Here is a 12,578-nt window from a genome sequence, read left to right as displayed (position 1 = left end):
CTGTTAGGCCCCTTGCATTGAAATAAATGCAGTTTAATTTATTAGTCCTACCTTGTCCCTGCCTGCCCTGACTGTTTGACTCACTTCTATTCTTAGCTGTACCCGTCTCAGATTGATCTCTTTCCTCACTATCTCCCTGGGTCCCACCCCCCACCTTACTAGTTTAAATCCTCCCAAGAAGTTCTAGCAAATTTCCCTGCCAGTATATTAGTCCCCTTCCAATTTAGGTACAATCCGTCCTCCTTGTACAGGTCACTTCTACCCCAAAAGAGATTCCAATGATCCAAAAATGTGAATCCTTCTCTATCCAGATATTATTACCCTTGAGGACCTCCTTTTTAAATTTCTGCCTAACTCTCTGTAATCTCCCTTCAGAATCTCAATCTTTTCCCTTCCAATATCGTTGGTTCCAATGTGGACAATGACCTCTTGCAGGCCCCTCTCCCCCCATGAGAACATTCTGCACCCTCTCTGAGACCTTGATCCTGGCACCAGGGAAACAACACACCATTCTGCTTTTTCTCTGCTGGCAACAGAAACGTCTGTCTGTACCTTGGACTACCAAATCCCCTAACACAATTGATCTCTTGGAAACCGACGTACCCCTTGTTGCATTAGAGCCAGTCTCAATACCAGAAACTTGGCTGTTTATGCTATGTTCCCCTGAGAATCCATCACCCCCTACATTTTCCAAAACAGTATACCTGTTTGAAATGGGTCTATCCACAAAAGACTCCTGCCCTAGGTGCCTACCTTTCTTATCCTTCCTGGAGCTAACCCATCTATGTGACTGTATCTGAGACTTTCTCCCCTTCCTATAATTGCCATCACATTTGCTGTTTCAAATTCCTCATCGCTCCTATCTGTCTCTCCAACTGATCCATTCGATCTGATAAGATTTGCATTCAACAGCATTTTATGGCAGATATAATCCGCAGTAACCCTTAAACTCTCTTTAAACTCCCACATCTGACAAGAAGTACATATCACTGCAAAGGCCATTTTTGCTCCTTCACCATCTACAGACCCAGAAAATAACACCATCTTATTCCTCTACAAACACAGCCCCAGGTTAAATTAATAGCTATGGCTCATATTGTAAGTTTAATCAAGAGACTTATCTCCAAAAACATATAATCAAGAAAGAACCCACTGTACTCACTAATACAGCCTTTCTCTTGGACAGACTTAAAACAACAATTATCTGATTTTGTGTTGTGAACTTCGCCCAAACCGGTTCCTCCAAGATTAGTTGTGAATTTCACTGTTTGTTAATTTTCCCAGATGCACTCCGATATCCAGCGACACATGAATTCAAAAACAGCAAAGGCAGTAGCTGTGCATGTTCTGTCTCTCTTTCTCTCTCTCCTGCACTGTCCTCTTAATGTGTGTCTTCCTTTGTGTGTTCTCCCTTTTAAAACTGCTGTTGTTTTGACTTTTTTTTTCCAAAGTTCCAAAACAATGCAACAGCATATAAAACAGTAATTGCTGCTCCTGGAATTCGAGGAAATCATCTCCAACACCTAAAATACCTCAAAAAAAGGAGCAGCTCTTACAGCCAGAAATTTTTCTCGTCCTCCAGCTTCTGTGTCGTGCCTTGTATAGTTTTAGCAAGACTTCCCTATTTTTATATTCCATTCCCATTGAAATAAAAGCCAACATTCTCTTTATCTTCCCTTATTATCCACTAAATTGGATGCTAGCTTTTTGTGCATTTACTACCTACAGTACCAAGGAAGAAAGAATCAACTGACCTCTGGCTATGTCCAGTTCAATAAAAGCAGATCATACTCTAGTATCTTGCCTAAGTGACCATTACTCATGTATTTCAAAAAAAGTTCTGTGATTTACATATGAATGAACTGAAACCTACATGCCCTTTCTAAAAGATGAAAGACTTAACAAACAATCCAGGTCTTTTTCAATATATAATTTCAGTTACATCACATTGTAAAATTTTGCTAAAAATTCTGTGTCTTACGATGTTATACTCCACAACCACCTGATGAAGTAGCAGTGCTCCGAAAGCTTGGATTATAACTTGGTGTTGTGTGATTTTTAACTTTACTCATGCACAACACGAAGTTGCATGTAATATTATTTAATTGAGAGAGGCATAATGACTCAAGTGCCTACGTGGCTATTAATCGGCTGGCCTTCCCTACAAAAGGTAACGTGGGGCCAGATCAGTGGAAAATCAAAGGGTCTCCAAGCTCAAATTCCTAATTTACACTCCAGTGAGTGATGCTTTACACCAGGAATGCAACTTTGGAAAACTTGCTGCATTATATATTATCTAAATCTCGAATATGATTGCTCAAGCACTCATTTGATGTTGGACATAGCTGTTATTCATATGGAGAAAGTACAGTGATTTATCTAAGAGCTGTAAGTTATAGTTAGTTATAAGTTATACTTACAGTGTTAGAGATTCATTGTTCATTCCTTGAAATGCATTTTCAGGTATGGTTTGAAGATGCAAATTGTCACATATTTCTCTGAAAATAAATATGCAAATTTTATCGAAAAGAATATTAAAGCACTCTAATTAATAATATTATATCAGTCTATGGTTGTGAACAATAACTTTTACTGCTGGATGGAATGATGATTCACATCAATTAGAAATCGATATACATAAATCATCACTTAAAAAAACACAACCTCTGTAAAGCACCCTGGCAAAGGTTTTAAGTTTCTTACTCCATCTTTTCCCTTCCTTTTAGGAATGTAATTAAGTTTTTTTTTGTTTATCTACTTCTGGGACGTGAGCATCACTGGCTGGCTGGCCAGCATTGTCGTTCCTAGTTGTCCTTGTGAAGGTGGTGATGAGCTGCCTTTTTGATTGGCTGCATCTCCTGCACTATACATAGATAGATCCACATTGCCCTTAGGGAGGGACTTCCAGGATTTTGACCCAATGCCACCAAAGGAGGGTGAAATATTTCCAAGTCAGGATGGTGAAAGGCTTGCAGGGGAACTTGTGGGTGGTGGTGTTCTCATGTAGCTATTGCCCTTATCCTTCTAGGTGGAAGTAGTCATAAGCTTGGAAGGTGCTGCCTAAGGACTTTTGGTTTTTTAATTTCTGTAATGCATCTTGTACATAATGCACACTGCTGCTACTGACTGTCAGTGGTGGAGTGAATGGATGTTTGTAGATGTGGTGCCAATCAAGCAAGCTGCTTTGTCCTGGGTATCTCTGTCTTCACGAGTGTTGTTGGAGCTGCACTCATCCAGGCAAGTGGGGAGAATTCCAACACATTCCTGACTTGCACCTTATAGCTGGTGGACAGAACTTCAAGAGTTGAGGTGAGGTACTCACTGCAGTGTTCTTACCCTGCTCTTGTAGCCACTGTATTTATATAATGAGTCCAGGTGAATTTGTAGTCAATGGTAACCCTGGGATGTTGATAATGGGGGATTCAGTGATGGTAACAATGATGGTGATAAGATTGTCTTTATTGGAGATGGTCATTGCCTGGCATTTATGTGGCATGAATGCTACTTGCCACTGTTCAGTCCAAACTGGATATTGTTCCGATCTCTTTGCATTTGAACACAGACTGCTTCAGTATCTGAGAAGTCACGAATGGTGCTGAACATTGTGCAATCGTCGGCAAACACTCTCACTTCTGACTTTATGAGGGAGGGAAGGTCATTGATGAAGCAGCTGAAGATAGATGAGCTGAGGACATTACCCTGAGTAAATCCCATAGGGATGTCCTGGAGCTGAGATGACTGACCTCCAACAACCACAAGAATCTTCCTACGTGCCAAGTAAGGCTCTAACCAGTAGAGAATTTTCTGTCTAATTCCCATTGCTTCCAGTTTTGCTGGAATGCCTCTTGATGCTACATTCAGTCAAATGATAGCACTGTTGATGAGACCTTCCATCACTTTACTGACGATCGAGAGTAGGCTCTACTCAATAAAGAATGAAGAAACAGAAGTCGTGGCAAAGTCAACATAGGAAAAAACTTTGAGTCGCATGGACAGGAACCTTCATATAAAGGCAAATTCAGGTGCTTAACTGAATGTATTCTGAATACCCAGTTCCCTGGAAGTCACTCTGCAGTTTTTTTTTATCATTTTGAAACAAGAATGTCATAAATAATTCTCTTAGAATCAAAGCAAATTGACAGCTGCCTGAAATAGAGAGAATGGCCGATAAGATTTGGTGTTGAATATCAATGACCAGATGTTCATTAATGGAGTGCAACCACTTTGATTCTTGTAGGTCTTGGGAGGTGAATTATGGCTATCACCACGACCAGCATCAGCAATTCCTCCCACCCCCTCCACCCCAATACACTGCTCACACCATGTACAGCGCAGAAACTTGTGAATCCAACAACTTGATGAAATTAATCAGGCCCTTGCCTTATTAGTTATTGAGATGTGGCTATTGTTGATAATTCCAGCATTTATTGCTCATCTCTCGTTTCTCTGAGAATGAGGCGTTTGGTATTTTTCTTGACATGTTTCAGTCTGATTTAACTGAATGGCTTACTTAGCCACTTCAGCTGCAGGTTTATGTGGGCCTGGCTAATAGCATTGGGTTTCCTTCATGTAAGGATGTTTTTTAATCCTGTTTAATTTTATGGCAATCTTATAGGATCACAGTCACTTTTACTGATACCAGTTTTTATTTCCAGATTTTTAAGAATTTAATGCACAATCTCAAACTACAGTGTTGGGATTTGATCTCTTTTTTTATAGTAACTGGGTCTCTGTGTTAAGCATCTTTTAAAATCCAGTAATCTGCCACATTATTACGCCTTTGCAATGGTCCCAATTCATATTAAGTTGGAATAGTAATAAATGAATTGTCCTGGATGTCCTGAGAGTGACAGCATCATGCAGCTGGGTCCTCAGTGTGCATCATCTCCCTGTTCCAGTATCCTCTGATCTTACGGAGGAGTTATAGGAAGAATGTGAAAACTCAGAATACATGTACATCACCCTGTTTTAGAATAAGAAAGAGAAAAGAGTGGAAGATTGCAGCTTCACAGGGTTTCCAGGGTGACAAGAAGTGCTTGCTAAGTTAATTAGCTGGTACCACAGATCTTTCAACTTCACTCAACAAGATCTGTGGACACTGTCCCAATGAGCTAATTAGCTCTTTTCTCAAAGATGGAGATACTGATGATTTGAAAAGGCCCCTCTGGCTGGCTCTCCTGCAGTGAATGTTATAGCACAACTTGTTCTTATAAATGAGAATTCAGGGTAAAGCGATAACAGCAACATCCACGGATTTATACATCTGTCTTTAATTCCCACCAGAAGGATTTACAGATTCTGAATCACTGAATTTGTGAATGTGCTATTTGGTGCTCTGCCTTTCTGCTCTGTTGGCACAGACAGTGCTTGCTATTTGTAATTCTGTCCAAGTACATAAGCAAATTGCAAAACCATACAAAAATCCGATAAGCATGGTAAGTGAAACAGCCAAGCACTCTTCATCTTTTACCTGCATGTTCACCAGTCTGTTGCTAAATAGACTGCAATTTTTTTAAAAGTTGCATAGAAGCTTCTTGGTAGTTCATCTGCTCACTGTGGTGCCAGCACTATTGAGTATGCAAACATTGAAACTGGTGGTGAAAAGTATCCATTTTCCTGTGATTGCTGAAAGTTAATGCGAGCAGTGTAAATCACTGAGAAAATATAATCAAAAAATTGACTTTTAGCATCTAACAGCAGTTGTCTATGGCTCAAAGCAGGCATTAGGTTGATAAAGCAGATTTTCCTTGACCAGCTTGTATAGGTTTAATGCCCGAGTCTCTTTGTGATGTCTCTAATAAGCTCCAGAATTCTCACTGACCGCTTTAGGAAACTGGCAAAATCTGTTGAGTCAGTGAAGAAGGTGAAGGGCAGGCAGGGGATTGCAAGAAAGGGTATGATCTTGGGGAATGCTTTCGAATAGGCCAACAGCATGTTGGAGGATATTTTTTGGGAACACAAAGGTCAATGCCAATTCCTCTGGGGCATATGAAAAGAAATCAAAAGCCTCCCTTGCAGCTTCCAGCAGTCTTTCAAAGGACCATTTTTTATACTGTCGGTTCGGTGCCTGGTATGAGTTGGTAGAATGTATTTAGCCTATGCCCCAGCTATTTGCATCTAGAGATGTGTTCGGAGCCATACCACAATGACCCAGTTTTACATGTTCAAATACCATGTCGCCTGTCTCAGGCTGCTTGCAGATTACAAGATTGCCTAAAAATTGCATTGAACAACTCTTGGGTTTTGATGTAGGGTGAAGTGCTTCCTTGCTCTCAACCACTGCATTTTCAACTACTGTTTGCCTATTTGTCTGATAAGATGCAAGCAGCTAGTAGTTGAAAATTATATCCCCACTAGTTTCAATGTGTATGCTGGATGCACAGTTAATATATAGCAGGGAAATTGACTAATTTGGCTTTCTGGTGCATATTTTAACACTTAACAACACAGTTACATTTAACAATATAATTATTATCTAATTTATGATGCCTGCTTCACTATTTCACTCTTTTATTATAGTAGTTCATTCCCTGGATATAGTTCGCACTAACACATATTGTCTATTCCTATTATCTGAGAGATTGATGTGAACAGTAATCATGAAATGAATCATTGTGCTGATGGTGCTCTCCTAATGATGCTAAGCGGGAAATTCAGGATATCAATCAAGCAACAATGTCCACAAAACAACATCTGCATATTTGTGGAACTGTGCTATTAAGCTCTGAATGTGCTTTTTGCATCTTGTGCTGCTTGTGAATGTGTCAGAACTAAGAAAATTACAGCACAGGAACAGACCCTACAGCCCTCTAAGTCTGCAACAATCCAGATCCTCTATCTAAACTAGTTGCCTATTTTCTAAGGATCTGTATCCCTCTGCTCCCTGCCCAGTCATGTATCCGTCTTGATACTTCTTAAATTATGCAACGTGACCGCCTCTATCACTTCCGCTGGCAACGCGTTCCAGGCACACACCACCCTCTGTGTAAAGAACCTTCTACACATATCTCCCTTAAACCTTTCCCATCACACCTTGAACTCATGACCCCTAGTAATCGAGTCCCCCACTCTGGGAAAAAGCTTCTTTCTATCCACCCTATCTATACCTCTTATGATTCTGTACACCTCCATGTTTCTAATTAAAATAATCCTAATCAACTCAACCTATCTTCATAGATAGCCCCTTCATATCAGGCATATCCTGGTGAACCCTCTCTGCACTCTCTCCAAAGCATCCACATCCTTTCGGTAATGTAGCGACCAGAATTGTACACATTGTTCCAAATGTGGCCAAACCAAAGTCCTATACAACTGTAACATGACCTACCAACTCTTTTACACAATACCCTGTCCAATGAATGCCTTATGCCTTCTTGACCTCTCTATCAACCTGCATTGCCACCTTCAGGGTACAATGGACCTGAACACCCAGATCTCTCTGTACATCAATTTTCCTCAGGGCTTTTCCAGTTGCCACATAGTTCGCTCTTGAATTGGATATTCCAAAATGCATCACCTCACATTTGCCCAGATTGAACTCCATCTGCCATTTCTCTGCCCAACTGTCCAATCTATCTATATTCTGCTGCATTCACTGACAGTGCTTTTCACTATCTGCTACTCCACCAATCTTAGTGTCATCTGCAAACTTGCTAATAAGACCACTTAAACCTTCCTCCAGATCATTTATGTATATCACAAACAACAGTAGTCCCAACACGGATGCCTGTGGAACGCCACTGATCACAGTTCTCCATTTTGAGAAACTCCCTTCCACTCCTACTCTTTGTCTCCTGCTGCCCAGCCAGTTCTCTATCCATCTAGCTAGTACATCCTGGACCCCATGCGACTTCACTTTCTCCATCAGCCTACCATGAAGAATCTTATCAAATGCCTTACTGAAGACCATATATATGACATCTACAGCCCTTCCCTTATCAATCACCTTTGTCATTTCCTCAAAGAATTCTATTAAGTTGGTAATACATGACCTTCCCTGCACAAAACTATATTGCCTATCACTGATAAGTCTATTTTCTTCTAAATGTAAATAGATCCTAAACCTCAGTGTCTTCTCCAGCAGCTTCCCTACCACTGACATCAGGCTCACCGGTCTATAATTACCTGGATTACTAAGTTGCCATCAGGACTATAGGGGCCAGGGATAAGTACAGGGATGTAAGTGGCATGGAGGGTGTGGGGGGCAGTGAGGGTCAGGTACAGGCCACTAGTTGGTATCATTTGGCAAAGGATGGAGTATACAGTGTGAGGGATGAGGCTGGGGAATGTGTTAATTCTTATTCTTGAACTTAGGCAGGTTTTTCACCCATCTCGCCTATGCACTGGGCATCCTCTTCCAGTTTTCCAGGTCAGCTGCCCTTTCTTAATATCTAGCCTGCACTTGCCATTCACAGAAAATGGAAAGTTCAGACAGCCATTTTTAAACATCTGAATGGTAGAGCCAGGAATTTTTCTCCTTCTGTGGTAAAATCCAGGAACAAAAATCAGGATCTTTCTTCATCATTGGGATTATGTTTTGAATCTTGCCTTGGATCCTGCCCAGGTTCATTGAAATTGTACTTTTTCTAAAGTAAATGAAATTAACTTGTTTCATTTCTGTTGAAATCGATCTTCGGCACAAAACTGGCCATATTTTGGCTTTAGATTGGCAAAATAAATCTGCCGTTGTGGTTATGTTATTGACCTACTCAGCTCGAGTCTCTCAGACTGATGATTCCTGAGGGACAATTTCAAATCCCACACTGCACCTAAAATTAATTAAAATCAATTTAGAATGAAAAAGCTAGTGTCAGTAATAGTGACCATGGGCAGAATTCTACAGGGGCATGAATGACCTGAGCTATTGAGAAAAATGTGGCAGAATAATTTGAGAAAGCAGACAAGTTCCACCTTGACATTGGATCCATCTCACATAATTTTTTATGCTTCCACCAAGCACTGAGTGGGGTTTCTCAATAGACAGCAGCGAATTGCTAATTAAGGAGGATGAAAGCCCCTAATTGTTAAATGCCTTAGTGATGGCACAAGTCACTTCTAATATTCATATTCCTGTTTTATCAAATGCACCAAACAAAGTAGATGTTAAGTTTCTCGACATTGATGTCAGAGCATGTATATGATGATGTCAGCTCACTGCTGGCTGCAAGGAACTTCCATATTAGTCAGCACTAAACATCTCAGGAACAATCTGTGGGCACTGGCCACACATACCCCTTGTCCACAGACATTGATAAACTGACATTTGCCACGATCCTCAAGAATCCTTTCTGATCCCCTTGTAGGATGCTCGAGAAGTAGACACACCAGAACCATTTAACATTGAAAGGTTAAGGCAAGGACAGGCAGCAAGTTTGGACAAGCCGTAACTCAAGACTATTGTTTGCTCTCTTCACGCTCTCTCACTTAGCATCCACCTGCACTCTCTCAGCATCCATGTTTTGCCTAGCCATGCTGTGCCAATTAGTGCAGTCACATGATCAAGCAACTTGCCTTTCAAGGCAAAAGCCCTTAGACAAGGGAGTGTGGATATCTCACTGCATAGCATAATGGCACATCAATTTCATCCCTGCACCATGTGCCAGCAGATTATGCAGCAATCACACTGCATATACAACAAGCAAGTAGCCATGTATCAATGTCTTAGGGGAGTGGTCCTCATCAAAGACCACTGATGCAACCATCAGTCAAGGTTCTGGCACAGTAAGTCAAGGGCAGCCTCTGATACTGTGCAGGGTAATGAGTAGGATAGTGTGCATGAGAATGAGATAATGTGGTAGGGGGAAGTCAGGAGTACCCTGGCTTTAAGAGAGGTCAATGTAGAACCCAACTGGCAATGGTCACCTCATGTGCCAGGGGCTGGGATGGAGGTGAGGCAGTGGAAAAGGTGGGTAGCCAGAGGCTCATGCCGACACTTGGGTTTTTTTCTATTGTTTTGTGGGACATGGGAGTCGCTGGCTGCCTAAAATTTACTCCCCATCCCTAGATGCCCTTGAGAAGGTGGTGGTAAGCTGCCTTCTCAAACCACTGCAGTCCATGTGCTCTGAATAGACCCACATGCCATTAGGAAGGGAATTCCAGGATTTTGACCCAGCGACAGTGAAGGTGGGGACCCCAGAGAGTGCGAAGCCAATGAGATTTATGGGAAGAGCTTTCAGGAAGGGGATCCAGATATTCAATACCTCACCAACACAGTGGTGAAGGCTTAAAGCCACTGGCCAAAAAGGAATCACTGTCACCTTCCATCATGCTGGATATCGAAAGTATGTAACAGGGAAGAAAATAGTTGCAACCACACCCAGAGTGGGCAGGGCAAGTGTCTTGACCTCTGGGAGAGGGGTCTACCAGACCCAATAATGTAAGGGACCTTCAGAGGAAACACTGCACATAAACCCGTGCATTAGACAAGGCATAGACAGCTGAAACTCAGCCACCTTGGTGCATTGTTTCTTGGTGTACTCAAAACTTCCCTGCCCCAGACATTGCTGACCACCAATACATTTGGTCGTAGAGACCAAGGAACTAATAGAATGTATTTACATGAAGGGCAATAGTCTCAGTAGAACACATTGCCCTAAATACAGCCTATTCATATTGTTTCCACATGCTGCAGTAGGATTCCAACATGAGCATAATGCCATGCTACAGCCTGTATGGACATGAAGTTGGGTATCATGCTAACACAGCATTTGCGTTTACACAGGGAATCAAACAAACAAATGTATTGCAAAATGAAGCATATTTATACAAATGTGATACCTTATATACAGAGCAATGTCACCATGTGGCACCAAAGTGCACTCAAAAGGTTTTTATCTTTCGTTCCCTCCCAGAACATCTTGGTTTTGTCCAGGTTCCAAAGTTGGAGTGGAGTGAGTCTGCGTGGCATCGGAGTCCATTGGCCCTGGAGGTTTGTTTGGGCACCCCGTGCCATTTGTGTCTAGATAGCTATGGTATGCTGGAGGGTCTTCCTGCCAGAGGGTTTGAGGGAGCAGGAAGAGGCATGGTGAAGGCGCAGCTCTCTCTGGAGTTTCTTGTGTGGAGGCCTGTGTATGGTTCCTCCTGGGGCCAGCTGCCCCCAGGCATTGCCTTATCTCTTTGCAAGGAAGGACCACCACTGGAATGCTCACCATTTTCCCTGTCCCTATGCCTTCAATCCTGAGGGGCAATGGAGTACAAGTGGGTGTGTCTGTCCAGCTGACCTTGAGGGTGCTGGACTTGGCTGTCCATAGCAACCAGCAACCCATCCATGGAGGCAGCCAGATGACCCCTTGCTTGAAGCACCTGGGTCCCCATAGCATAGCTGCACTCCTGCAACCTCTGGGCTACGAGGACCATTGTGTCTCACATACCATTCTGACCCTCCTGCCTCCCCCTGTGCATTTGAATGAAGTTCTTGGTTGTCAACACCTATGTAGGGCTGAGAAGGTCACCTGCAGTCCTCTACATGCTAGCAAGCCAAGGGTGTTTCTTCCTTGACCAGCGAAAGGACTGTTGCATGTGGGGTGTTCACTAGATTGTGGTCTCTCACATTTTAAGCCTCTCACCAAGGTGTCCGCACAGGTCAGTGGTGCAGGAGGTTGAGGAGAGGTTTCTAGCAAAACAGGACATTTCTCCACCAAGGTATGGACATCCCACTGATAACTGCAAGAAACAAGAGAAAGAAGGTGGCGTGACCAATGGTTAGAAGTGTGCAGTGACTGTCACTGACAGTGGGGCTAATGTGATAGTTGCAGTAGAATGCAACATGAACTTACTTGGTTAGCAGGACATGGATGTCTCTGCACCCCCGCAGGAGTGGTCTTAGTCTTTTCCTGAGAGGGCCAGGGCTTTCTCAGATGGGGTGAGGAGTCTGATGTCCAGAATCCATTCACCTATCTGGGTCTTTCTGCCCTATTATGTGCTGTCTTCTCCGCTAATGACAGAAAGAGAGGATTTGAATGAGATAAATGTAGATAGCATATCTGTTATTGCTTGTGCAAGTCATCATTAGGTGACGAGGTGCCCTGATCAAGTGAGTGGGTGTGCGGAGACCAAATGATAAATGGTCTGGAATACTGGAGTGTGCTGAGAACAACTGAGGGAGAATGTTGCAGATAATAGTGAGAGTTGCAGAGTATGAGTCGTGGCAGAAAGTGGGTGCTGTGGCAGAAGTAGTGTGAGTGTGAGAAAGCAGAGGGTAGTGTCTGACAGAGCAGACAGAGCTGGCAGAGCAGAGAAGGTCATTGACCTTCCGTGGGCATTGTTGGCTGTTCCTCTGCATCTTGGGATCTTCAAGGACCCGAGTGGCCACCTTGAAGTAGGCTCACCTGGTTTGGTGTTGTGGACTCTTCTGCTGGTCTTCCTCAGTACCACCCCCTCCACCAGGACCTCCAGGTTATGATAATGCCATCTTCCACTTCTCCAACATCTTCAGAAAGACTGTCTGCTGCTAAGCAGGGCAGACTAAGAATGCCAATGCTTGTTCTGGGGACTTGCTGTGACTTCAGACTCATACGAATGTGGTTGATTCTGAAAACACCCATTAAACCATTTGAAATAACTCCACAGTGGCTGCTATC

The 12,578-nt window shown here is 42.7% G+C and overlaps 1 protein-coding gene across 1 annotated transcript in view; it reads right to left on the bottom strand.

Moving 5' to 3' along the window:
- LOC122553174 (lutropin-choriogonadotropic hormone receptor-like) overlaps positions 1-11,355 on the bottom strand; it is a 35,143-nt gene extending 23,788 nt beyond the window's left edge. Inside the window, exons 1-3 of the mRNA XM_043696760.1 lie at positions 11,220-11,355; positions 5,555-5,654; positions 2,421-2,498 (exon numbers count right to left, since the gene is read on the bottom strand). Coding sequence (XP_043552695.1) covers positions 2,421-2,498; positions 5,555-5,654; positions 11,220-11,355 — 314 coding nt within the window. The remainder of the gene's footprint in view (positions 1-2,420; positions 2,499-5,554; positions 5,655-11,219) is intronic.
- Between the last annotated feature and the right edge of the window lie 1,223 nt (positions 11,356-12,578).

This window comes from Chiloscyllium plagiosum, chromosome 9 (assembly GCF_004010195.1).
Source record: "Chiloscyllium plagiosum isolate BGI_BamShark_2017 chromosome 9, ASM401019v2, whole genome shotgun sequence".
Taxonomy (NCBI): domain Eukaryota; kingdom Metazoa; phylum Chordata; class Chondrichthyes; order Orectolobiformes; family Hemiscylliidae; genus Chiloscyllium; species Chiloscyllium plagiosum.
This window is presented reverse-complemented; position numbering and strand designations above follow the sequence as displayed.